This window comes from Pezoporus occidentalis, unplaced genomic scaffold, assembly GCF_034315485.1.
Source record: "Pezoporus occidentalis ecotype Australia unplaced genomic scaffold, CSIRO_AGI_Poc_V1 ctg72, whole genome shotgun sequence".
NCBI lineage: Eukaryota > Metazoa > Chordata > Aves > Psittaciformes > Psittacidae > Pezoporus > Pezoporus occidentalis.
In genome coordinates this window covers 3814908-3841286 of record NW_026916072.1, presented here as the reverse complement: position 1 = coordinate 3841286, position 26379 = coordinate 3814908, and the positions used below count along the sequence as shown (strand labels likewise).

Here is a 26379-nt window from a genome sequence, read left to right as displayed (position 1 = left end):
GGTAATACTGCACCAAGACATACAGAAGTTAGACACAGGGAGAACCCATCCAGTGCTAGGAACACTGGAGCACTAAAGCTATGGAGTCCTTGTCACAAAGCACATGTTAGATAAGTACATTGGGGGTCAGTTGTTTTGGAGTTTGCTCGTTTGTTAAAATGAACCTATACAGCCACTAAGAAACATAGACAAGAGGTAAACTGGATCCAAATCATTCCCCTTACCAAATATCACAACTTCTTTTAAAGCATCAGCAGTTCCAAACCACTTATTCTTACCTCTTTGCTTCCTCCAGGTGACAAAGGTACTCATAGGCTACATTCTGGCGTCTCCTTTCATCCATTTCCTCTGCTGTCAATCTCTCATTATCCAAGACAGCTGCAAATAGCCAAAAGACACGCTCAGGCGGTTGAAGACTGAATGTAACTGAACAGGCACAGCAAAAATCAGATACAACCTTTCCCACAGAAACTCAACGCAAGTTTTATTTTTTTCAGGGAAATTAAGGACCAAATATATCTGTTCTTTAGTAGCAACAGAAAAGGCCCAGTTTCCTTATCCTTCCTTCCTTGTCACATAAACTTGCCATCTTCCCTCTTTCCGATTTCTCAATTTGACTGTGATGCAACATCTTCCAACTCCATAGAAACAGTCCTTCATTTTCTTATTTTCTTCTAGCTTTGCCTTTCTCTTCCCCAAAAGCACATCAGTGACCTCATGTTCTTCCATTTATCCTCCAGTTTTAACAGTCAAAGATTAAGGAAGGTTGACAACATATTTTCACATCATATAATCCCTTCTATACCTTTATAGTCTATCTCTAAAAAATGTGTAAATGCTACTCACAACCCTCATCTAGGACAGCCTCATTCAGATCCACAACCTGTCTACCAGCTTCAGATCATGCTAAGGATTTACTTAGGTGTATATGCCTAAACCTGCCAGATTCTGTGTTTAAAGCCTCAATGATAAAGTCTGCTCTTCCCACTCTTACAGCTAAATACCTCATGCATTTTCTCATAGGGAAAAAAAAAGCCAAACCAACTTTTTATGTTTTATGGACCAACTTGCCAAATAGGAGGTGCCCCGTGACATTATTAATCAAAGGTTAGCTTAAAATACCTTCAACAAACACATGCAAGCGACGAGGCATCAACTACAGCATTTGGGACCAAACAAGATCTTGCTTCAAACTGTAACGGGTCTCCTACAGACCAGGCTGAAGTACCGCAAAGCATTTTTCCGATTATTCCAGCCCGCACCCAAAGCAAGAAGAGCTGAAAACGGACTCAAACCGCAGGGTAACGCCTACCAGGAAGGAAAAAATTCCTCCCAACTCAAGCCTCCGTCCTAACGTTAAGCCCGGCTCTCACCCGCAGCGCCACGGTTTCCCCGCCTTCGTTCATTTCTGACGTGGTGTCGCAGCACAAGCGAGCATCCATCTCGGACACCTCGCCCTGCAGCATCCCCCTCCACAGCGAGCACACAGCAAGGAAGCGGAAGGGTCCGATCAGAACGGGCGCTCTGACCACCGAGCCAGGTGCCGCGCCCGCACAGGGACCGCCGCGGCCCCGCGAGGCCTCCGCCCGCGGCGGACATCTTGGGCGCGGCTCGGGGCCCGCCCGCGGGAAGCGACGGCGGGAGCGCGGGAGGACGCCCCCGTACTGCCCTCCTCTCCCCCCCAACCCCGCCTTCTTCTATCGATCCTCTCCAACACGCGGGAGGGACGCCGAGCCTGAACCAGCTCCCGCACCCCGGGGCGCCCACCCCGCGGGAGGCACGACGGGCCGCACCCGAGAGCCGAGGCCCCGCGGCTTCCCCCCGCGCCCCAGGCTCAGTTCCCAGCACCGGCTCCTGGAAAGGACTGACAGCGCAGGCCAGGCAAGTCGCTGCTAGGCAGACCCCGCGCGCCCCAGTACTCACAGCCATAATGAGGCCGGGCCAGGGCCAGGCCATCCACCTCCTCCGCCGCCGCAGCCGCCATGGTGCTTCGCTGAGCCCGGGATGGCCGGGAACTGGGCGCGGCCGTTCCTCTTCCTGCTGCACCGGGTGTGGCGGGGGCGGAGTCGCCGCTCATGCTTTCTTCCACTCCCCGCTCCAGCCGCCTGTGTCCGCTGCCGGTGCGGGCCGGTCTCAGCGCCCGGCCTAGCTCGGCTCCGTCCCACAGGCCTTAGCCCCGCCGCGCCTCCGCCTGCCCGCCGTGCCTCACACAACGTCCCCATGTACCTTCTCGGGCCCCACGGCCCTGTCCCACCCCTAGCTCCGACATTTCCTGTCGGACCCATTCATAACACCTAGCTAAGCTCTGACCTGTAGCCCTGCTACATAGGATACAGCACAGGTCAACCCCGTCATGACCCTACATCCACCCTCTCAACCCTTCCAGCCTCCTGACGCACACAGCCCCAGCAGCCCAGCCATCATGTGCACAACACAGCCAAGTCAACTCGGCCTCAGCAGCCTGTCCCCCACCCACAGCCTGCTGGGCCGGGCCTGGGGTGCCCCCTTCTCTTGCCAGGCTTCCAGCTACATCAGCCCTCCCCAGTAGCAAAACCTGGCCTTGCTGGACACAGCTGCGCCCTTCCACCTAAACAGCTCTGCCGACCACACCATAGTAACTCACCTGAAATGTTAGCCACTGTTTGAAGCAGGGTGCCTCAAAACACCAACATGGAACAACAGCAACATTCAGCAGCACTGCCACAGGAAATAATCCTGCCGTAAAAGTTCCCTTTCCCTCAGTTCTTAAAGTGTTACTGTTGCTTTATCTAACTCTTGTTCAAGAGTCAGAGTACTGAAGGTGTCACCAGGCATCCCATGAATTTCACTGCCATGGCTTAAGTTTACTATTTAAGCACAAATGTAAGCAATTACGTAGACCAATAGCCTCTATTAGGAAAACATCACCAACAGGGAGGGGAGATGATCCTGCCTATCTCCCCAGTGCTGGTGAAACCATCTAGAGTACTGGGTTCAGTTCCCTAGTACAAGGAAGACATTGAGATAATGGAACAAGTTCAGTGAAGCACTGAGCAACTGTTTAAGGGCTTGGAGCATCCAACATATGAGGAGAGGCTCAGAGAGGACAGGACAAGAAGCACAGGGCAGCAGACTGAAATTAAGGGAAGCCCACTTAAACATAAGAAGAAACATTTTTAGTCTGAAGGTGGTCTAACACTGGAACAGGTTGCACAGAGAAGTTGTGGAATCTCCATCCTTGGAGGTACTTCAAACCTAATTAGACATAGTCCTGGACAGCCCATTCTTGTTGACCCTGCATTAAGGAATTGAGGCTAGACTAGATGCTTCCAGAGGTTCCTTCCAACCTCAGTGATTATATGAGTCCCTGGAAAAGTACATTTACAGATTTTTTTTAAAGGGTCTGTATGAAAGGGAGAGTGACAGAAAATACAGAGGTGAATGCCAGACATAAATTACAAAACAAAAGGCTTTCTAACAATCATTTATAGTTCTAATTATTAACATTTGCATTACTTCATATGTGGCCACTTTGCAGTTACATAAACAGAAGACATTTAAAGTAATGTTTAGATGTCGACTATGGAGTGCAAAACTTTGTTCCCCCCAAAAATCCCATAAGATTTTTTGCCCAATCCCCCCTAAAAAAAAACCAACCAAAAAAAAAAAAACAAAACAAAAAAAAAACAACAACAAAACTCTCATAAACTTCTTCCTACATGCTAATTCTGATAAGAAATGTAAAACACAATTACCACACATCAAGGAACCTGTTTGAACCTCTTCAAGGTTATATTTCAGTGGTTCCTGTAACAGCTCCCCTAATTTAAGGTGTCTGATCTCTGTTACTGTCTCTGCTAACTGTTGTTTGTGTATCTGTGTGTTTAATTTACTGCTTGTTTCTTGTCTTTGTTCTTTTTACTGTTGAAAAGGCACTAGTCAGCCTTACAAAGAGCACTACAGAGGTACCTATTTTTCTCTAATTTCAAAATCTGAGCAATTAATTATATAAAAAAAAAATTCTGAGTACCTGGCCTTAATCACTTCATCACTAGGCTTCCAAGGGGAAACAAGAGATCCAAAATTCAGCCTTTTATTTAAACTACTTTTATCTATTCTTTTGCAGGCCACTTCCTTTATGAGAAAGATCATTTCTGTCAATACTGCTGAAAAAAATACATGTTTAGAACACCTGAAGACTCTGAGATTCTATGGTAACTTGCAGATAACCTAGCTGCAGGCTACCACTGAAACGTAACCTCTACAAATCCCCCTCTAAACAGGGTAATATATGCAGCTTCACATGTGCCTTTCCAGAGTATTAGTCTTGCAGTTCAAAAAAGATTGGGAAATAAAAGCATATCCAAATAACCTTCCACTGAATAATTGTTCATATGCGTCCTCATTTCTGGAAAACAAAGCCTGAAGATGGAGTAGGATCTACTCTATGTCCCCTTTAACACCAAAAATTCCAAGCTGTCACTTATTCTTTCTGTAGCACAAATGAAACTCTTGGAGAGCTGAATAACATCTCTATTGCAACTCTGCATCTTAGCATCTTTCATTCTGATGATCTACCTCATTCTTATTAATAATTTTTTCCTAACACTATTTTTTGAAACTAAATCATGTACAGTCAATCATGACCTTTCCCTTTAGACCCCATTTATCCCAGGTAAGTTTAACTCTTATCCTCTATGTCTGTAATAAGTTTCAGACCCCTATTAATTTTCAATCTTCTCTAATCCTCCAATTACCTGGTTTAATTACATGTTCTGTGCCTACAGGGTCAGAACGTCCTGTAGCAATCCAGATTGAAAAATATATGAAATATATTGAAAATATATGTGTGTGTATATATAAAAAATAGTCTAATCCTTCATATACTAGATTATACCATTTTGTGTATTGGTTGCATGTTAGGCAATGGACTGCCAATAGCAAAAGTTGCCTTTTGGCTCCAAGCATTAGATCAAAATCATAGTGGTCAAATGAGACAAGTTACTGACATGATCTTACAAGAAACAGAGACATGCACACAAACACCGTCACAAGTGCCTCGGTGCGAGCACATGACTGTACTCTCAGAGCTAGCTCAGAGTACTCCCACAGCCCTGATCCCAATCCTTACCCAGTTCTGCTGATAGTCATGACATGATCCTAAGCGACAGCAACAGGCCACTGGAACAGCCTGTTTGAACTAACTTACTCTCTGAAGGTGACTTAGCATCTCCACATGCTGTGTGACCATGATAAAATCCTCTCCTTCCTGCCTCATGACATAGGCAAGCTCTGTACTGTCCAAAAGGCTTCTTGAACTAGAAAACTCTGCACTTTTCACCACACACCAGGTACAGTTTCTCCTGAAGGATCTGTAAGGTCCAACGAAGCCCCACAGCCACCTAGAAAAACAGAACAAAACAAAAAAAATGGGCAATTGAAGATTCATTCTGTCTCTGACACTTACTCCCTGTTTTTTTATCCACTTTGTAATGCTGGTTTGTTTTCTCCATTTGTTCCCTTGTAGGCTACCTAAAGAGACACTTGCAGAACCAATAAAGTAATTTAAGTCCTGAGCAGACTACAGTATTTAGCTGGAAGCAAGCAAGTGGGGATGAGCCAGATTTACAGACTGTACAGCAAAGACACATCTGACCAATTTTGCAATAGCAGCCACATACCAAATACTCTACATCAAACCCATAACTTTCACCACTAAAGCAGGGCTTCAATGATGAAAAAGCTATTGTGTCTTTATTTAAATTGCTTTCATGGTTAATTGTAATCTTATCCCTAGTGTGATTCACTTCCCACAATTCACTGCCTTCCAAAAAAATTAGCTCCCCCATAACCCCCACCTTTGATAAAGGGAAGTTCCTTCTGCTCTAATAAATTTTACACACTGCTTACTCTTGCCCTGTTGTCAGGGAAGGCTCTTGGGATTTTCCACTTTTCGTGAAGGAATGCTGCTGTAAGCTCAGTTTCTAGCTGTAGAAGACAACTGTGTTTAGATTCAAGATTTCTCTAACAGATTAAGTATGTAGTATGTATTTATTCTAATAAAAGCATTACATTAACAGTACTGTACAAAGACACCATTAAATTATGCATATAGTGTTTAGAGAGTAAACATTTTTTGGTTAATTATTGAGCCATTACTACATATTTAACTACCTATAAGATACCTGTAGCATGCTTAGCTTCATCTGAAAAGGGTATTTAAATTCAGCATTAATCAAAGCCCACCTGTTTGGCCAGCAGCGTGGGACTGAACCAAAGCCTTTTACAAACAAGGTAAGGACTGCCATGAACTTTAGTACTGCAAGACTGAAGCCAACAGTGCTAAACCTCAAGTGCAGCTGCCTAGAAGCAGAACCGGCATATAGCCTTCCTGGCCCAATTGTGTATTGTGATATTCATGTCAATGATGAACAACAAATACTAGACAAATTCCTCAATCTTTACCCAGGCAACAGATGCTTCATCAATAGAAAATGAACAGTTTTATTATACTGATATATGATAGAATGATACTGTTGGGGCTCTGAAGTTACACATAAACATAGTTGTAGAAATCAAATGCAAATATGTTGGAGACTGTACTAAAACATCTTTAAAAAATGGGGCAACATACTAGGAACATATTCATCCCTGTAAGAATGCAACAGAAGTTGCTCTTCCTGCATTTCAGACCTCATTGTTACAAGCTGATCATGAACCAAATACACATTTAAAACGGAGAGTTGACACATTACAACACTTAACACTAATTTCTTCTAAATGAAGAAGAGTAAATATGCACATGAAGAAAAACACTGCCAAAATTAGGAAAATTAACATGAGATTGCTAAAAGCTGGTTTATTAGATAACTTTTTTTTTCTTAAGTTGGTTTATTAGATAACAACTTTGAAAGCAGACAGCTTTGACTAAGAGAATACCGAGAAACAAAGTGAAGGAAAGCAACATATAATAAATGGCAAAAGGCAAGACTGGCACTGATAAATCACAGAATAGTTTTTGTCGGAAGGGACTTTACCCCTACAGCACTGACAAATAATATGAGAAACTGATAAAGAAACCCTCTCAGGAATACCAAGCTAAAAACGCCCCCGAGCAAGTTACGGATTTGCTGCTTTGGGAAGAGCCCTTCCAGTCCGGCACCTACCATCACGACCACACACGTTACCAACCGTCGCCCCACAGCAAGCAAACACCAACACACCCCAAGAGCGACGAAGGTGACGGCTCCAGTACTCGGGGAGGGACGGGGCGGACCGGGGCGGAGCGGAGCGGCCCCTCGCAACGCGGCCGCCCCGCGGAGGGTCAGGCCCTGCCTTTGCCTTTCCCGACGGCCCTTGCGCATCTCCCAGTAGCCCGCGCGGCGCTGCGCTGCGCTGCGCTGCGCTGCAGGATGATCCACGAGCTGCTGCTGGCGCTGAGCGGGTACCCGGGGGCGGCCTTCACGTGGAGCAAGCGCGGTGGCCTGCAGGTACGGGCAGAGGCGGACCCGGAACCCGCCGCTCCATTCCGCTGCCCTCATCGATGTTTCCCTGCGCAGGTGTCCCAGGAGCTGCCGTTCCTGCACCCCAGCGAGACCAGCGTCCTGAACCGGCTCTGCCGCCTCGGCACCGACTACATCCGCTTCGCCGAGTTCGTGGAGCAGTACACGGGGCACGTACAGCAGGTGGGACCGCCGCAGCGCTCCGCTGTGTTTCCCCGGCTGCAGCCGGTCCGGCCGGGCTGTCCCCGGCACTCGAGTGTCCCGCAGCGAGCTCCGTGCGGTGTGACTAAGGGGGGCCGCAGAGCGGCGGAGGGCGGCCCAGATGCAAGCTCTCCTCCCTGGGGAGGCAAAACGTAACGGTTTCTGGTCAGTGCAGGAATCTGCAGTGACCAGTGCCTAAATTCTAGTCACAGGCGTTTGTGAACTGTACAGAATGCTCACCCCTGTGTTGTAGTGAGTCTTCCTCATGGTTTGTGCGGAGGTTTGAGATCCAAGAAGCGTGCTTGGGTACAAAGAAGTTACGAGTGGATCCCAGCACTTGCATCTGCCCATAGAAGAACCCAAAATAATTCTGCTCAAGCTGTCTTTGTGGCAAACTTCTGTTTTGTTTTTCTGGGCTCTTTCTGGTGGGCTGAGGTGCAATCCAGCGTGCTTAGAACTACTGGCTGCTGCTGAAACATTGCACAGCAACACCATTACTCTTTAAACCTGCACTGGGGAGCTGATGTAGATGTTATTGTTTGGTTTCAGGACCATCATCCATCTCAGCAAAACCAGAGTGGGTTACATGGCATTTATTTGCGAGCCTTCTGCACAGGTCTTGATTCAGTGCTGCAGCCTTATCGACAGGCACTACTTGACCTAGAACAAGAGGTAAAGGAGAGAGACTGGGAAAAAGATGCTGCCCTGCTGCTGACAGGTTGTGGGAAGTTGTCATTTCTGCAATTAATATGCCAACTAGTAGCAGCTAAAGAGACAGTGTTTTCCTTTCCTAATCAGGAATGTCTTGCAAATTATTCCTGTGAGATGCTATTATAAATGACTCTTCATTCTAATAAATGTTAAGCTCCCTCTAGCTTCAATTCAGTAAGTGCCCCATCTGCCTCAGAGCCCACTGCTGCCTCAGACTACTGTGACTTCTGTTGTCTGTTGTAAAGGTTTAGATTAATTTTCACTAGATTAGTAGCTGTAGTATCTGTTGTAAAGGTTTAGATTAATTTTCACTAGATTAGTAGCTGTAGTATCTTGGGTACTGTTACCATGCGGTGGTTGTTATACCCTAAAATAGGACATAGCCCAAAATTGGGGGGGGGGGGGGGGGGCAGGGAAGGAAGAGGGGGAAGCTGTGGGAATGGAAGATTTGGAATAAGAGGCAAACGTGCTTTTTTTACTTATCCATACCTGATTTTGATTTTCATTAATTGCGTTGTTGTTCTTGCAGTTTCTGGCTGACCCTCATCTTTCCGTCTCACATGTTAATTACTCCTTGGACCAGGTATGTCATATTAATAAACAGGTAGTGCTCTCCAGTTACTCTTATCACTCCTGGAGTCTAACAAGTGGGTAGAATAAATAAAGGTTAGTCTGTCATGTTGTGCTATTTATTTTTAACACCTCTACATTTGTAGTCCCTTAATCGTGCTCAGAGGATCACCTGCACTTTGATACAAAGCTTAGGCCTTCCACCTTGTCCCTCACATATTTCTCACCGCTTGTGTTTAGCCTGAACCTCAGCTGAAATGTGGTAACTTCATGAATCTCAGTCCAGTGGAGGGAGAACATACTTCCTAAAGATTCTCATGTCATGTTTCTAATTTGTGGAGAAAGACAGATAATAGTTTCATTAAATTATTGTAATTAGCTGCTGTCCACACTTACTCAAGTGTAGTTTTTCTCTCTCCCTTGCATAGCAACCTAATTCAATATTTTGTTCCTTGTTCTGCAGTTTCAGTTACTCTTCCCCTCCGTGATGGTCATGGTGGAACAGATCAAGACTCAGAAGGTACAGTGAAACTGTAGCTAATTTCTCTTGACAAGTTTCCTCTTTAGCTGATAAAGTTCTTGCTGCCCCCACTACAGACCTTTAATGCTAGGAAAGAATGTGGTTTCAGTAATGGATGCTGTATTCCCAGTACTGTTGTATAAGTACTGAATAACTATTTTGCAAATCCATTTGCCCTGGATCTGACTTTATTATCAGTGTGGTCTTTGATGACTTGAATCACAGTACACTTCACAGCACGAGATGCTGCTGGATGCAACTTATTCTCTGAGTGTTTTCTCCCACTGTCATTGGGGGGGAGAGGGGAAGCAGAGCTGATGTTTCCAATCCACAGATAATCAGTTTTTTGTTAAAGGAAATTCTTCAGAGAAGCTTGGATGTAGAACCACACATAGCAGGCCTCATTCTTCACTACATGGAGTGTGTTACATCTTTCTTTCTGTAAGACTTGTGCAGCTTGTTATGGCATTTTCCTGTTAGCAGAAAGCACAGTGTTTAAATGTCTGAAAAGGTCAGTACAAATTGAAATAACAGACCTAGTCTAACCATGTTTTCTTTCCGCAGATTCATGGATGTCAGATATTGGAGACAGTCCACAAACACAGCTGTGGGGGGCTGCCTCCTGTTCGCAGTGCTCTTGAAAAGTATGTAGATACAATAAAGTTGTTACTTCATTCTTCTGTAGTAACTGGAGTTAGTGTAAAAGTGTTTTATCTTGTAAAAACAGTAAAATAATTTAAGATACAGTAAGATACATGCAGAACAGGCTTGCATGATATAAAAGTAGGAGTAGCATGCAGTGAAAACTGTCATAGTCCCTATTTTATATCTAAAGCAGACTTCTGACAGGAATTAAGGCTTTCTCCATACTTTGGACTTAAGGCTGAGGAAGGTTAGTATCCTATGTTTTTTTCTTCTTTGGAGGTCTACATGAACTGGTTTGCATATGGTAGACTTATTACTGTGTTTTGATGCTTAAAAAAACAGTTTTGCTAGGTTTGTATGTCCTTGGGGAGAAAGCTGGACTAGTTAAAAGGTAATTTGTGTTCATGCTGAAATGGTAATTGAGTAGAAACTGCAGGACTGGAAAGCCACTGCAAGCTTACTTAGACATCTGTTGTGCTAGCAGACCTCTGTGGAAAAGCCGCATATTCAGAGCATATGTTAGTTTAGTTTTGCAAGTGATTGGTCCACCTTCCTCCAAGAAAAGAAAAAAAAATTCCACATTAGCCACTTAGCATTGCCATAATGCCTGACTGGACCTTCCAGAATGATGTATAATGGTTTCTTGATTTCTGTGTGGAAAAGCCTCACTGTGCTGCTTTTGACTTCAGGATCCTGGCTGTGTGTCATGGAGTCATGTATAAGCAGCTCTCTGCCTGGATGCTGCATGGATTGCTACTAGATCAACATGAAGAGTTTTTTATCAAACAGGGCCCCTCTTCTGGGAATGTCCCTAGCCAACCTGAAGAAGATGATGATGACCTAGGAATTGGGGGCCTTACAGGAAAACAGCTACGAGAACTGCAGGACTTGGTAAGACTGCAAGTCATAGCTTGGCATCCTTTGATTCCTAGGGCACAAAAGAAGAAAAATACATTGTCTTTTGCTTCAGTGTGAGCTATGCTGGACTGGACATATATTGAGAGCTGGTAGGATGGGAAATCAAAAGAATGTTGTAACAGGTCACATTTAGGCATAAAGGACAGAGACATACCATTTGGCACCATTGCATAATCTTAGAAAGGAAGCCCTATGGGTGGAATCTGTGATACTGTTATCTGTTAATTGGAACTGCTGTATTCACCCTGCTCTTGACTGGCTCTTTTCTGATTCCTTACAGCAAACACTCTGATCTGCTCAAAACAGGCACAGGTGGTAGTATGAGCAATTGCAAGGGGAAGGTTGTGGAGAGCTTGGGTGTTGACTTGTTTTGCACCCTACTGGCAGCTGGGTCAGGTACCTTTCTTGCACAAGCGTTTGTTGTGCATATGTCACCTAACATGGTCATGACATTACTGGAGAAAAATGTGCTTTGTGAGAGTCAACAGGCTGCTAAGAATATGTCCAGAGTGTGAATTTAGGGAGCGACCTGCCACTGTAGTGGGGAAATGCAGTAGATCCTCACATAAATGGCATATCATTAAAATGTCCTTGTGCAAAGCAGCTTAATTGAGTAATCTTACACATTTTTGGTTTTTGTTTTGTGGTGGTTTTTTTGTTGCTTTGGTTGGGTTTTGTTTGGTTGGTTTTTTCATTTGTTTTTGTTTGTTGTTTTTTTTTCCATGGGGTCTCTGACAGCGCTTGATTGAGGAGGAGAACATGTTAGCTCCATCTCTAAAACAGTTTTCTCTGCGAGTAGAAATGCTGCCCTCATACATTCCTGTGCGGGTTGCTGAGAAAATCCTTTTTGTGGGAGAATCTGTACAGATGTTTGAGAATCAAAATGTTAACCTGACCAGAAAAGGTAAGGAACATCTTTTTTGTGTCCTTTGCTCAGTTATGAGTGACTGACAAGTACATTCCACAATGCTATATTAGCAAATTCCTCAACAGTCACTGACTATTGGCTGATACTCTTCAGAACATACAGATGGTTGTGCCTGGACAGGCAGTGGTCCCAGTGTTCTGACTGATTCCAAGGGAGCAGTATAAGAACAGGATGAGTAACTAATAATACTTTCCAAACACAGTCGCAAAGTTCACAGCAGCGAGTCACCGTGTGATTTGCTTTGGATGAATAAAGTCATGTTTTCTTTTCAGCTTGCAATCCTCATCCCTGACAGGTGCAGACAGACACAAGGGCACATCTTGCTCTGAGTGTGTAAGTTGCAAAATGGTGTCATAGGATTAAAATGCATCCACAAACATGAGATTCATAGCAACCTTTGGAACCACCTTGCAGTGGAAAACAAATGAGTAAGATTCTTCTTTAAGACAGAAAGAGAGAGGCAGTTCCAGCTGATGCCTGAGAAGTTTACACTGGAGATGGTCTTCAAATATATTCCTATACCATTTGGGGAGTACTACTGTGGTGAGTTGAGTGACATTGCAGAGAACAATGGACCAATTAAATTGGACTATTTTCTTGCCTTTTGTAAGGCAAGAAAAGGCCTTTCTTTGCCTGTATCTATATCTTATATGGTCATATAAGTCTTATTATAACCTTAGTGCTTATGCCAATCACTGTTTTCCTGGTAATGTCTGCAAAAGGTTGGGGGTGGGAGGGAAAGATGCAGCATCACGTGTAAGTCCTCCATAGAAAACCCTACAAAAGGTTTTCTTGCAAAGAAGTGAGTTGAAAAGAATCTTCTAGATTAGCTGGTTTAAAAAAAGTTAATAAATCCCCAAGTTCAAGCAGTAGATAGATTTGAAAGGGGTGGGGGTAGGTGCAGAACCAAACTAACTGCTTAATATGGCAAAAAAGTTGTGGTTCAAAGAACTAGATCAGTTCTAGAAAAAAAGGGCTGCAAGTGGAAATCATTTACATAGAAAATACTTGGGTTTTTTGCTGATACCACAGCACTGCCATGGCAAATGTCTATACTGTAACTGTACTTGCAGTAGTAATCTTGTAGCTTGATACTTGTACTTTGAGGCCTCCTCAACTTCACATTTCCCACCAGACCTGAGATGATGCTGCCTGAAGTCTTTCTGCCCACGGTGCTGGAAGTGGTCTGCACTTCTCCAAATGGTATTCCTTTTCATTGTCCAAAACACTTTTCTCATTGCTGCCCAGGCTCCATCCTAAAAAACCAGGAGGACACTTTTGCAGCAGAGCTACATCGACTCAAGCAGCAACCGCTCTTTAGTTTGGTGGACTTTGAATCGGTGGTTGACTGGATACGGAGCACTGTTGCTGAGGTGAGGTTCCCGCTACTACAGCAGTAGGAAGATAACTACTACACAAGCTGAGAAGTGGTTCAGATTTGTGAATGGCTGGGATGGGGGGGGGGCTCTTTAGAAAGGGTGACTGAACAACTGTGGAAAGCTGCAGGTAAATTTCATGTTCTTACTGGGCTTAGAGCTTCGTGTTTCCCCAAATCCTAACGACTAAAGGACATTAACAAACACTGTGTACTTTCATGGGGGAAAGAAGTCAAATGACTTCAGAACTTTTCATCATGCTTTCAGCATGATAGATGCTATCTCACTGGTCAAATTCTTTGCTTTGGCAATTTTTAGCATTTCTCTCATTTGGGATAGGAACCTGAGAAGGTGGGGAGGCAAGAGAAGTGGGGAACAAAGCTGGGGTGAAACTGATTTCATCAGAATTTGGTTATTTTTTTTGTCACGGGCCTTCATATTTCTTAGGCAGGGTTTTTTGCTGGAATACATCAAGAGTATTCTAACTGCTAGCATGGACTGCTCATGCACAGGATTCTTAGTGTGTTCTCTTGTGCATTACATAGGTGCTGTTTTGTATGCATCTCAAGTATTTTAAGACAGCTACTGCTCTCACTGAATGGGTTCAGATAAATCTGAGGTGAGGTTTCTTCTGTTTTTTTTTTGTTTCTTCACTAGCATCTTTGGAAACTGATGGTGGAAGAATCAGATTTACTAGGACAACTAAAGGTAATGTAACTGCTAGCTTGTTTTTGCTAAAGCAGCTTATCCTTTCTTTCTTTTTGGGTACTGGATGAAATTCAGAGCTCTCCAGCTATGTTTTGAAATGGCAGAAGTTGTCCAGGCAATAGTGAAACAGATGCTATCAGCTAGGGTGCTTAATATTTCCGTTCAGGTTTTTATATGCTTATATAAAAAAAAAATTATCTCCACAGATTATAAAAGATTTTTACCTTTTGGGAAGAGGCGAACTATTTCAGGCCTTCATTGACACTGCACAGCACATGTTAAAAACACCACCTACAGCTGTAACTGAACATGGTGAGTGTTACTTACTTGTTTACTGAGCTGTCTTTGCTGTGGTATAACAGGAAAATGGTTAGTCATTAGTACAGAAAAGCTCTAAAGCTCTATCTTATCCTCTAGATGTTGTCATTAGTTTTGAAAAAAGAGAGCACTTGTAAACATCTCAGACTTTCAGATGGCAGGTTTCTCTCCATATTTGAAACTAGTGAAAATAGCATGTCAGTGTTGCCTTTTATGGTTGAGCATAAATAATTAATGCAACATTAGCACTAGCTGCATCATCTTGTGTGGTATCTGCTCTTTCTTTGTTAGATGTCAACGTTGCATTTCAGCAGTCTGCTCATAAAGTGCTGTTAGATGATGACAACCTTCTTCCTCTGCTTCACTTAACCATTGAATATCATGGAAAGGAACATAAAGGTATCTGCTTGCTTTTTTAGTAGTGAGTTACGAGAGGAGATGATGACCTTGTTTTCAACTCCTATTACTTATCTTTCTCTGAAGTTAAAGAAATGTTTTGTTCCTTTTGCAGTTACATGTGATGGCCTAGCTTGCTTTGTCTCTTAAGAAGAAATTCTGTTCTTTCTCCTTTTCTTCCTTGCCATGGTTGTCTTGACTAAGAAGATGACTTAATTCAGCACCTCATTTGTTTTCAGATACTTCTCAGACTCGTGAAGGGCCTTCCCGGGAGTTATCTCCACGTGAAGCCCCTCCATCTGGATGGGCAGCTCTGGGCCTTTCTTACAAAGTTCAATGGCCACTGCACATTCTCTTTACTCCTGCTGTTCTGGAGAAGTAAGTACTAGGTATGGTCTTTATATCTTCAGCTACAGGTTTCCTGATCTCAGGCACTTACTAATGTGTTGTGGGTCTTCTTCTTCTCTATGGAGAGAAAGGTAGAGCTACAGTACTTTTGTCTTGCTCTTTGAAACTTTAAGATGATTCTTTCTACTTACACATATTGAGAGTACTTGTAATGACAGTGAGACCTCCAAGATGCTAACAGAGTTTGTGAACAGTGCTACTTTGACAAAACAGTGTCAGCTCTTCCCTCCTTATGGTGAAATTAACTTTGTGGTTTTGGGGTCAGTAATCAACAGAAACAGAAATCTGTTACTCTGAGATGGGCCATGACCTGATCTGTCCTGTTGGCTGGCAGCCACCTTGTTTCTTTTTCTAGTCCTGCATTGTTACCTGCTCCAGTATCTGCACCCAAGGAAGATTTTAATCTTGAACAACTTTGTGTTTTTTGGCTGTAGGTACAATGTTGTATTCAAATACCTGCTGAGTGTGCGACGAGTCCAGGCTGAGCTACAGCACTGCTGGGCTCTCCAGATGCAGCGCAAACACCTGAAATCTAACAGAACTGATGCCATCAAATGGCGTCTGAGGGATCACATGGCTTTTCTTGTGGACAATCTTCAGTATTACCTGCAGGTCAGGATTATAGAGAAAGGAAAACTGTATCAGTTAATCAGGAACAGTCAGAAATGCCTGGAGTGAGCACGGAAGCCCTGTCTTTCAAATTTCAGATTCTTTGTAGCTTAAGGAAATTGGGATTTCCCTTTGAACAACTCTAGAACTTTCTCTGAGTTCCCAGATTTAGTGCTACAATTATAGTCTTTGGATTTGTGAATCACTGAGTTTTTCTGGAAGTGCGGGAGTTTGGGCCCTCTACTGCTGCTGCTAAACATTTGTGAGAAGCCACAGTCATCTCTGAAGTAACATTGTTAAGATACCATCCTGGCTTCTTTCCTTGCCCCCTTCAGTGAACTCCAGTTTGAGTTAAATAACAAATGCTGTGTGGGTTTTTTGGTTGTTCGGTTTTAAGAATTAAAAAGCCCCATTCTGACCATTTGAAGTTTAAAAAAAAAAAAAATATTTTCAAATGTAAACAGCTGTTAATACTAGCGTGATTTTCTGAGAATTAGGTATCATTTTGTTAACAGCCATAACAGCTGAATTGAGGGGCCCAGCTTCCTATATTATTCAGAGTAATCCCACTGAGCTATTGCACTGCAGCCTTTGTCAGGAGATTCCAGATGGTATCTCTCAGTGTAAAATTCAGAGATTACTACCATCAAGTACCTTTATTTACATGCTAGCTATACATTTTTTCAATACTTTATCTTAAAGAATGTGACCTCTTTCTATTTAGATAATACGTAGGCGTCAAAATTGTTTGGGCCCCCCCTTTAATGTGCTACTGTTGTATATAATACTCCATTCAGGACACAGAGAGGTGATCCTCAGCCTCTAGCATAAGAACAGCAATAAGGAAATTTCATAGAATCATAGAATCATTACGGTTGGAAAGGACCTTAAGATCATCCAGTTCCAACCCCCCTGCTGTGGGCAGGGACACCTTACACTAAATCATATCACCCAAGGCCTCGTCCAGCCTGGTCTTGAACACTGCCAGGGATGGAGCATTCACAACCTCCCTGGGCAACCCATTCCAGTGCCTCACCACCCTTACAGTAAAGAACTTCTTCCTTATATCCAATCTAAACTTCCCCTGTTTCAGTTTTAACCCGTTACCCCTTGTCCTGTCACTACAGCCCCTAATGAACAGCCCAGCCCCAGCATCCCTATAGGCCCCCTTCAGATACTGGAAGCTGCTCTGAGGTCTCCATGCAGCCTTCTCTTCTCCAGGCTGAACAGCCCCAACTTCCTCAGCCTGTCTTCATACAGGAGGTGCTCCAGTCCCTGATCATCCTCGTGGCCTCCTCTGGACTTGTTCCAACAGTTCCATGTCCTTTTTATGTTGAGGACACCAGAACTGCACACAATACTCCAAGTGAGGTCTCACAAGAGCAGAATAGAGGGGCAGGATCACCTCCTTCGACCTGCTGGTCACACTCCTTTTGATGCAGCCCAGGATACGGTTGCTTTCTGGGCTGCAAGCGCACACTGAAGCTGGCTCATGTTCATTTTCTCATCAACCAACACCCCCAAGTCCTTCTCTGCAGGGCTGCTCTGAATCTCTTCTCTGCCCAACCTGCAGCTGTGCCTGGGATTGCTCCGACCCAGGTGTAGGACCAAATTTCCAATAAGGAAAGCCAAGTTTCTTACACAAAACTACTGTCTGATCTGAAGTACTCCCATTCCTCAAGATACTAATGAGATTTTTTTACATACCAGGTGGATGTACTGGAATCTCAGTTCTCACAGCTGCTGCAGCAGATAAATGCCACACGAGATTTTGAGAGTATACGATTGGCTCATGATCATTTCTTAAGTAATCTGTTGGCTCAGTCTTTCATCCTCCTAAAACCTGTAAGTAGGTCTTGATTCCACCTTTTTCTACAAATTCTCCAACTGCCCTAAGAAACATGCCTTTTGAACAGGAATAACAAACCATCTTTTTTTAAACAGATTGTTGATAGCCTCCTGCAGAGAAATACAGCATTTAGAAATAAAGCAGGTATAAACTAGAACAGATAATTGAATTGCAATATTTTAATTTACAGTTGCTGAAGGTGGATGCCTTCCTAGGCATTTTAAATCAAGATGTCCCATTATTCAGTTAACCTTAGTAACTGGACCTTTTGTTGCTCTATTTTTCTGACAAGTAATTTTATTAAAGAAGTTCCAAGCATAAAGCTGAGAACTGCATTCCCAAGGGGCTCATTCTGAAATGCATTAGATTAGGAAAAATTCCCTCTCTCTCACACTAGAATAAAAATAGTTGAGATGTTCCTGAGATGACTTTAAGGGTATTTTTTAATTGTTATTTTAGTAAAAATATGTTACAGTGGTGCTAGTACTTTTATTAAACGTGTAGTCTCACAAACACATTCCCAAATAAGGTTGTTATCAGTGAAACACAACAGTACCTGAGATCTTGTGTGGTTCATTTTGCTCTCAGGCTGTGGCATGAAGGTGGCAGAATACTCATTAATGAGTCTGGAACTTTGAAGCGTTCCAGTAGTTAGATCTGTGAGCCATTTGGGCTTTCTTACTCTCTTGAATGTAAGTTACCTTGATCAACTGATAAAAAGTTTTGTGAAAGTGAAACCAAAGCCTTGACCCACAGCTCTGGCTGTGCTTTGTTCTTGCTTCTCAATCCTGAAGCTGCAGTGAAGGCCTGTGGGCTGGATAGGGAAGCCAGTGTTCAATTCCTGTGTCTATATCTTATATAGACATATAAATCTTATTATAATCTTAGTGCTTATGCCATTGTTATCCTGGTAATGTCTGCAAAAGGTTGGGGTGGGAGGGGAAGATGCAGCATCATAAATAATCCTTCTCCATATAAAACCTTCCAAAAATGTTACAGGTGCTCTAACGTCTTCCTTACCGATTGGAAAATACGGTATCAGCAATAACTTAATTATGAATGCTGCGACTTTTCAGATACTAAGAACAGCTTTTTCTGGGTTTGACCTCTATTTAAACTTACATTACAACTTCTGTTGTACTTTTATCCCTTGCAGGTTTTCCACTGCTTAAATGAAATTCTGGATCTTTGTCATAGTTTTTGTTCTCTGGTCAGTCAGAATCTGGGCCCACTGGATGAACGGGGAGCTGCACAACTCAGTATTTTGGTGAAGGTGAATCTGTGGTTATCTGGACCTGTTCCTTCTGCCATGCAGACATTTGCCTAAGTAGTCATATTGGCTTTAACAGCTGTAGAACAGGACTGAGTTTAAGCTGAAACCTTTTATATGAGTACTTGCAATGATTTTAATTAATCAATGCTTAATTATACACAGAAAAAAATACACAGAAATTAACCTACTGGAATAGAAAAGGAGGTGGTTATCAGTTGGTGATTCTGCTCCTCCTTTTGGATACCTATCCGCTAATAATTATGGCGGCTGACAGCTTACCTTATACTGGAACACAGGCATCAATTCTCTTAGAGTGATACCTTTCTTCAGGATGTTAAAGGGTTGTTTAAGCAGGAACAGAAAGGAAAAGCTTGTTTCCTTTCTTGAGAGTGCCTGCCCAGAACTGACTTCTTCTCATTTGTAGGGATTCAGTCGTCAGTCATCACTTCTCTTCAAGATTCTCTCTAGTGTTCGGAACCATCAGATAAATTCTGACTTAGCTCAACTGCTGCTACGCTTGGATTATAACAAATACTACACCCAGGCTGGAGGAACATTGGGCAGGTACAGATATCTTCATGGTTGTCTGTGGCATTATCCTGAGGTACTCGAAGTACAAAGTGATCTAAATGATCATAAGTAATTTTTATTAATTGTGGAAGCTGAAATAATTAAGAGCAAAGTGTTGATAAACACTATGACAGAAAAGTAACAAACCAGCATGAGTTAACTTTTGGGTTTTTTATGCTTTCTCCCCATCAAGTTTGTTTTAGCATGAAGTTGAACTAGTTGCTAGTTCACACAGGTTGAAAAATGCTGATGTGGGTTGATAAAGAGAGTGCCTTGAATAATGTATTTTTAATATCTACCCTTCTCTTGCAGTTTTGGGGTTTAAGCACCAAGACCTTTTCTTCAGGCCGTGACCAATGCCATGTTAAGCAGTGGAAACTGACCTTGGAGAGCTTGCACTGAACTGAGTGTTAATCTGTGGCTGGCTCTTGCTGGTGAAGCCCTGTTTCAGAAGGAATTGGCAGGAAGTGCCACTTACTGTGAGGCTGCCCTGTGACTGCAGAAAGCTACTCCATGTTTTTCAAGGTACTAAAAACATGCTTTTTACAGCCCTGCATGTATGTATAAATGTTTCTAGGGAGGCAGTCTGTACCTCTTCAGAAAGTAAAAAAGCAACAAGAATTACTGTGTCTTGACTCTTCAGCTGGACTATGATCTTTTGCAAGCTGGAGTATGGAGGAAGTGGTCTGTTGTTCTTGACTTCTGAATAGAGCCATAGCTTCATTCATAGTTCCACTGCTTTACAGTACACAGTGTTTGCTAATAAAATACAGACTTGCAGGTAAATGAAACAACTGCACTAAAAGCCTGAGCGAAAGGGGGAGGAAAGCAGGGTTTTTAGGAATCTCTTCTCATACAGTGCATTGTTCTAGCCTATCTGTATAGGTAAAGGAGCCACTAGTGGTGTCACATGCTTTCTCTATAAAACATAATACATTTTGTGTGCTAACGTTATGCCCATCAAGACCAAAGTAGGAGCTTTGCCTTGTTTAAAACACAAGCCTCCCTCTGCTGGCATAAAAGAGCTCGAACTAAAACTGGGGAGAAACATTCAGGATGCCACCTCTAAATGCTACTAGCTACTGTCCTGCTGAACCAAAATAAAACCATCTTGTCATGCAATTATGAAGAATATTGTCAGTGTCTGCACCCAGGTGCAAAGGGCTTAGAGTGGCACAGCATTCTGTTCCATGAAAAGCAGCGTTTGGCAGGAACTTCTTGCATGTTACCAAGATTTCTTAGTCTTGCTAAAACAGACTATCTTGCAGTAAAAGTCCAGTTGGATGAATGGCAGAAGAGAGCCCTCCAGTCTGTCACTGGGGTGTTGTAGCAGCTTTCCCAGTTTGAACACAGAGGCTATCAGGAGACCACCCTTGCCCTCAAGGTGTTGGTTATTTTCACACTATATCTAAAGCTGCAGCTCTTGAGAAAGTTATGTGTGCCTGGGGAGAAAAAGGATGCTTTATGTACTCTCAGATACAGTAACAACAGCCAGCCAAATAGAATGCCTGTCATCTTCAGTACACTACAGCTGCCTGTGGCTGGACTGTGCCTGATGCAGAGTTTAAAATCCTGTGACTGTGGGAAAAAAGTTAGAAAACTAAGAAAGGGTTAAGTTTGGATGTGGGATTTACAGATCAACACAGTCAGAAGGTGACTGAGCTAGGAAATGATAAAGTAAAAAACACCTTAAGAAAAACTTACATTTTTGAAGCAGGGGACTGAAGACTCTGAAGGAAGCTGGATGGAGGCCTGGGTAAACATAAAAGGTTGTAAAGAGTGAAGAACTGTTGAACTCTTGCTTTTATCTTTATGCAGGTTGATCAAGATAAGTGCCTGGCTGTGAATGCAGCAGCTTAGAAGTAGACTTACTCCATTACCATATAAACAAAGCTACCCAGCACTTACTCTTTACACCTCAGCCTCCCAGCAGTTCAGTTGTCCTAGGTCCCTGTGTCTGCATCTCTTCTTAGGTAGTGCCAGTAGGCAGGTCAATACCTATATAGTCACAACAGTGAAAAAAAAAAAAAGGTAGCCAAAACAAAATACCCCTTTATCCTACAAGTTCTCACCAGGCACTCACAATTGGAGAATAATTAGGGTTAGAAAGACCTTAAGATCATCTAGTTCCAACCCCCTGCCTGTGCAGGGATGCCTCACACTAGACCATCTCTCCCAAGACTGGACAGTGCCAGGGATGGAGCAAGTCGCAACTTCAGCAACATATTGCTGAAATTAAAAATACCAGCAGCCAAGTGGAGGAGTACACATCGTGCTGTTCTTCCAAGAAACAAGTGCTGCTGCCCTGAGCTTGGTCATAAGGTATTCACTTCCTTAAATACAGGCTGCCAATTAAGAACACCCCTGTCCCTTCCTTTACAATTGATTTTGTATTAGCCTTTACTGGAAGCAGAGTATTAGAGCTATTCAGCCCAGAGAAATGTAAGCATTTCTTTGCCCGCCTTTAGAGGCACAGTCATAGAATCATAGAATAGTTAGGGTTGGAAAGGACCGCAAGATCATCAAGTTCCAATCCCCCTGCCATGGGCAGGGACACCTCCCACTAAACCATATCACCCAAGGCCTTGTCCAATAGTAAGTCCTGGAATAAGTTTATATAAATGAGGAGTCCCAGCAGCTACCACAAGAGATTGAACATTTATTTAATCATAAAAGTCCAGCAGATAAAACTATATACAGTAATCCATGCACACTGTCCAATTACACAAATATCTAAAACCCGATTAAAACACAGTCTGCACAACAGTGGGACAGCAAAGCAAAGCTTTTGTTTAGTGGGGGGCATAGTCATGTTTGTATTTTGGATGTTTGTTGTAGCCTACTCTCTCCCCAGCAATAAGGCTCTGGATCACCCACTCTTGGGAGACAACAGGCAGTCGTAAAGCTTCAGCACACTTCAAGACACCAGCTGGGCAGGAAAAATCAGTCACCACCACATCATAAACACCCAAAGGAATATCTGCACAGGAAGAAAGACAAGGATCTGTGAGGGAAAAAAAGGATCTTTGCTGCAGGAGATCAGTTTGTTTCACCACTGTGAAGCTCTTCCATGTCCTCTCATTCCTAGCCAGGGAATTCTCTTTTGTAAAAGTTAAGACATGCTCTACTTGTACATTCTATACTGCACCTTTCAAGTAAAAGATTCCCTCTAGTCCAGATAGAAATTTAACAGAAAACCAGTAGCCAACATGACAGGCAGGACTAGATACCACAAGTCCTGACCTCAGGCTGTGAGTACGATGGCCTACCTCCCATATGGAGATGGAGAGACAGCTGAAGTCAGAAGGATGAGGAAGCACAATTCTAGTGACCTACAGGAGGTCCAGGAGCAACCCTTGCCTCTTTTCCCCTTTCAACATAGGTTTGGAAGCTAAGGCTTGTGTCCTGAATTGTTGCACCATCTCCTTCTCTGGAAGGCATGTCTTCTAGATGTCACCTCCTAAATTATATTCAAGCAGAGAGGTAACATCTGCACTTTGCCTTCCTTTATGCTTAAAGGCCTTGTAAACCATCCCAAACGGTTTTAGACTATATTGGAGACATGGGATGGGATTCCATGGCATGGGATTCCTGACTTCTAGACCTAAGACACTGGCCAATGAGTACCTTTGTTGTGAGCATTTGAGTAATGCTGTTTAACAGATGCTGCTCCCCCTGTCATGAGAATTTCAGACCACAAATCCAGGAAGTTCTGCTGCTGGTCTGACACCAGGAGAACCTTCAGGTTATGGAATGGGTTTTCTCTTGGATGCCTGCAGAGTAAAGAAGAGATTTGCAGATTGCTAATAATATCCAGTAGCCTGAGACTTTATTTGAGGACCACAGTCTAATTCTTTTAGTTACCTGACTGGCTCCCACATGAATGGAAATTCTCTGAATATGGGAATTCTTCGGGTATCTTGCATACAATAAGCTGCTTTCTTACCACCCCCCTCCTGAAATACTTGGAACAATTATCCTCTGTTTATGGATAGTAAAACAGTGGACAATACTGGTGGGGTGTGTGTACAGCAGCCTAAATTCAAAATTAGGCTAAACTCCTCCTTATTCCTGAACCACTTTTATATGTATACCCAAAATGCCTCTGCTTTGACAGGGCTGAGTAGGCTGGCTTCGGTCTTCTGCCCAAAATCTCACAGAGATTTACAGATTGCTTTTGTCCACCCTTCACCTTGCCTAAAGAGTCTGACCTGACAACTGTTCTCAGAACAGACCTACTAGATTAGACTACAGAAAATGCAGAAGCTGGCTTCAAAATGGAAATTGCAGTAGTAGTGCTCCCTTTTACCTGTTTCTGAGCGATTGGTCAGCCAAGTGTGTGGAAAGCCTGGCCTGAATTCTGCCTTCCTCATGAGGGGACTGACATTTTTTCTTACTTCCCAGGAGACTTTTTTTGTGATAATGGCACACAAATGTACCTTGGCATTAGAGGTCACTGTAAATCCAAGGAAAGAGATGGAAGTGCTGTTCTTACATGAACAGAAGGCATGGGGAGCAGTACTAGGACCATCTTCAGTACTCTGATTAAATCCTCAGTCTGTGCACTCAGATCATGGTTATTTGGCACTTACCATTCCAGCAATTTTTGCTCCTGGAGGCTATAACCAGCTGGCAAAAGGTAATTTCGGTAATTCTGAAGCTGGTTAGCGTGACAGCTGTCATGGACCCAGATATGAGACACACAAGGGATCCCTCTGGCAAGGCACAACAAGTATTTCCGAGTTCGACAATGCTGATCCGCAATTAAAAGACACTGATACGCTGCGTTGCACTTCAGGGGAGATAGATAGAAAGACACGTCAGCAGGAGACAAGGCTTGCAAAAAAACCCAGAAGTCATCCTGCTGCTAAACACTTCAAAAGAGAACAATTAAACCCAATTTTCAGAGCCATATTATACGGAAGGTGAATTAGATAAACAGATTCTGAAATCAGGAGTACCTCTAATAGTCACCTACTCCAAGCTGTGCAGTTCACAGGCAAAAACTCTGCCTAGTAGTTTTGCTATCATAATTATGTCTTCCAGGTCAGAAGATTCACTGTTTAGTCTGACTCAGTAAGTCACTCGAGAAGACTTTGCATCCTCAGGCAAGATGCTCCAAAACCAATTTACCCTCTCTGTTAAAAATCTAAATTTAAAGTAAATGTGACAGTAAATGACATTAGTTGTCCAAGTAGGTCTGGTAAGTGAAGAATGAAGAGCCCTACCTCTAAGTATTCTGAGGCACAGACCTGTAGTACTGCATCCACTCCTATGTTCCACACAGTACAACAGAAACAAGACATACAGGAGCAGGCCCAGCTGGGAGCCGTTAAGGTATCTAGGCACTGGAGTATCTGACATACAAGAAGCAGCTGAAAGAGGTGAGCTATTTAAGCTCAAGAAAGGAAGGCTTAGGTGGTCTTATCAATGCATATTCATGACTCATAGGAGGATGTACAAAAGATGAAGCCAGACTGTTCTTGGTGTTACCCACTAAAAGGCAACAGGTACAAATTTAAATGCAGGAGATTCCTTCTGGTTTTTGGTGGTGGTTTTTTTTTGTTTGATTTGGTTTTTTAATTTGGGATAGTCAAACACGGGATGAATCTGCCCAGAGAGGCTGTGGAGTTTCCATCCCTGAGGACACTCAAAACCCACTGGACAAGGACCTAAGTAATCTGCTCTACCTGATTTTGCTTTCAACAGGGGGGGTGGACAAGATGAGCTGTCAGAATTTCATCCAATCTCAACTATTCTGTGACTACTGTTCTAGATCAGTAAGTGAACCCTTACCTGGGTTTCATTGAAGTCTTCCAGAATATAACCAGCTCCTGCTCGCAGCTGCTGTGCTATGTAATGTTTGTCATATGGAGTTATCTCTAAAAACTCTACAGCGGAAACAGAAAGTTAATTTTTTGGCTGTCATCTATCTGCTTATGTCCTTATACTCCTCAGTCCATTGAGCCTCATCCACTCCAGTGAAGGAGCCCAGCCTTCCTCCCAGGAATAATTAAAGAAAACCCTTTGAACAGTAAAATAAAAAAAAAAACCCTGCCACCCTCCAAAAGAAAACAAACAAGAAAAAACCCAACAACAACAAACCAGGGGGCAAAAAAAGCCAGTTGCCAGATAAGCCCTGCACCAGCAGCAAGCACCCAGGCTGCTGCCTTCATACTGCAGTTCATTGCATGAAACATGACCCCAGCAAAGGCAAAATGGAGCAAACCATCCTGTGTTTCTCAGCACTATCCGGTATCTCTCAAAACCTTCCTTCTCATGTTATACTGACACTGCCAATCTCACTAGTTTTCACATCTGTCTTAACTCGCTGAACAGCCCTAGGATCATCACCAAGGTCTGCCACATTTCAGGCTGTAAATTCTCTAAAACAAAGACTGAATCTTAGGTTCTTTCTGCAAAGGATTAAAGAACAAAAGGGTAAAACAAGCAATCACACAAATGCCTGATCAGAGAACATCCAGTGTTTTTCCTAAAGCCACAGCATTCCGCTTGGAAATGCAACGGATAAGATTAGCCTCACCTTCTTCCTCCTCGCTGCTCCCTGCAGGACCATCTGATGGCTTCTGGTGATTGACCAATTTGTCACTGGGTGTTGCCATGGTGAGCAGAAAGGCATAGCCCAAAAAGAGAGTCTTATTATGGGGCAAGGGTCCATGATGGTCCTCCAGTACTGGGGGATCTACAGCATCTACACCTTCACAGGTGCTTACAGATTCTCCAGTTCGCACAGCCCCTGCAGCGAGACAGAAGCACCATGAGTCTCAAAAGTCAGGTTCAGCACAAAGACCCTGGGTAAGATTTGGAATATGTTCAAGTTCAGTTATTTTACTGGATGAGACAGAGGGAGACAGGATTGGTAGGGCAGGTAGACATC

At 43.3% G+C, this 26379-nt stretch overlaps 3 protein-coding genes across 15 annotated transcripts in view; 1 reads left to right on the top strand and 2 right to left on the bottom strand.

Annotated features, from left to right (window-relative positions):
- IQGAP1 (IQ motif containing GTPase activating protein 1) overlaps window positions 1–5355 on the bottom strand; it is a 64852-nt gene extending 59497 nt beyond the window's left edge. Inside the window, exons 1-2 of one of the 4 annotated variants that reach the window (XM_062642654.1) lie at window positions 5328–5355; window positions 279–378 (exon numbers count right to left, since the gene is read on the bottom strand). In XM_062642654.1, the coding sequence (XP_062498638.1) occupies window positions 279–343 (65 nt within the window). In that variant the 5' untranslated portion in view covers window positions 344–378; window positions 5328–5355. The other 3 variants (XM_062642650.1, XM_062642649.1, XM_062642653.1) reach the window with 3 other exon arrangements.
- A 2020-nt stretch (window positions 5356–7375) lies between these two features.
- Window positions 7376–20603, top strand: TUBGCP4 (tubulin gamma complex component 4). 2 transcript variants are annotated; one of them, XM_062642647.1, is made up of 18 exons: window positions 7376–7469; window positions 7539–7664; window positions 8232–8354; window positions 8923–8976; window positions 9427–9483; window positions 10048–10127; window positions 10818–11019; window positions 11785–11950; window positions 13223–13347; window positions 14008–14058; window positions 14265–14370; window positions 14668–14775; window positions 15012–15150; window positions 15615–15792; window positions 17500–17634; window positions 18795–18911; window positions 19336–19475; window positions 19794–20603. In XM_062642647.1, exons 1-18 carry the CDS (start codon window positions 7392–7394, stop codon window positions 19804–19806), a joined length of 1998 nt encoding a protein of 665 aa, XP_062498631.1. In that variant the 5' UTR covers window positions 7376–7391; the 3' UTR covers window positions 19807–20603. The 2 variants fall into 2 exon arrangements, with proteins under 2 accessions (XP_062498631.1, XP_062498630.1); XM_062642646.1 differs by lacking the exons at window positions 7376–7469; window positions 7539–7664; window positions 8232–8354; window positions 8923–8976 and adding an exon at window positions 8985–9312.
- Window positions 20604–22120: 1517 nt separating this feature from the next.
- The window catches only part of TP53BP1 (tumor protein p53 binding protein 1), a 29188-nt gene continuing 24929 nt past the window's right edge, over window positions 22121–26379 (bottom strand). For 5 of the 9 annotated variants that reach the window (XM_062642636.1, XM_062642640.1, XM_062642644.1 and 2 more), the window contains 5 exons: window positions 26026–26238; window positions 25278–25372; window positions 24074–24273; window positions 23109–23254; window positions 22121–22485 (listed from right to left, as the gene is read on the bottom strand). In XM_062642636.1, the coding sequence (XP_062498620.1) occupies window positions 22274–22485; window positions 23109–23254; window positions 24074–24273; window positions 25278–25372; window positions 26026–26238 (866 nt within the window). In that variant the 3' untranslated portion in view covers window positions 22121–22273. Of the gene's footprint in view, window positions 22486–23108; window positions 23255–24073; window positions 24274–25277; window positions 25898–26025; window positions 26239–26379 lie in introns of those variants that run through there. The other 4 variants (XM_062642637.1, XM_062642641.1, XM_062642645.1 and 1 more) reach the window with 2 other exon arrangements.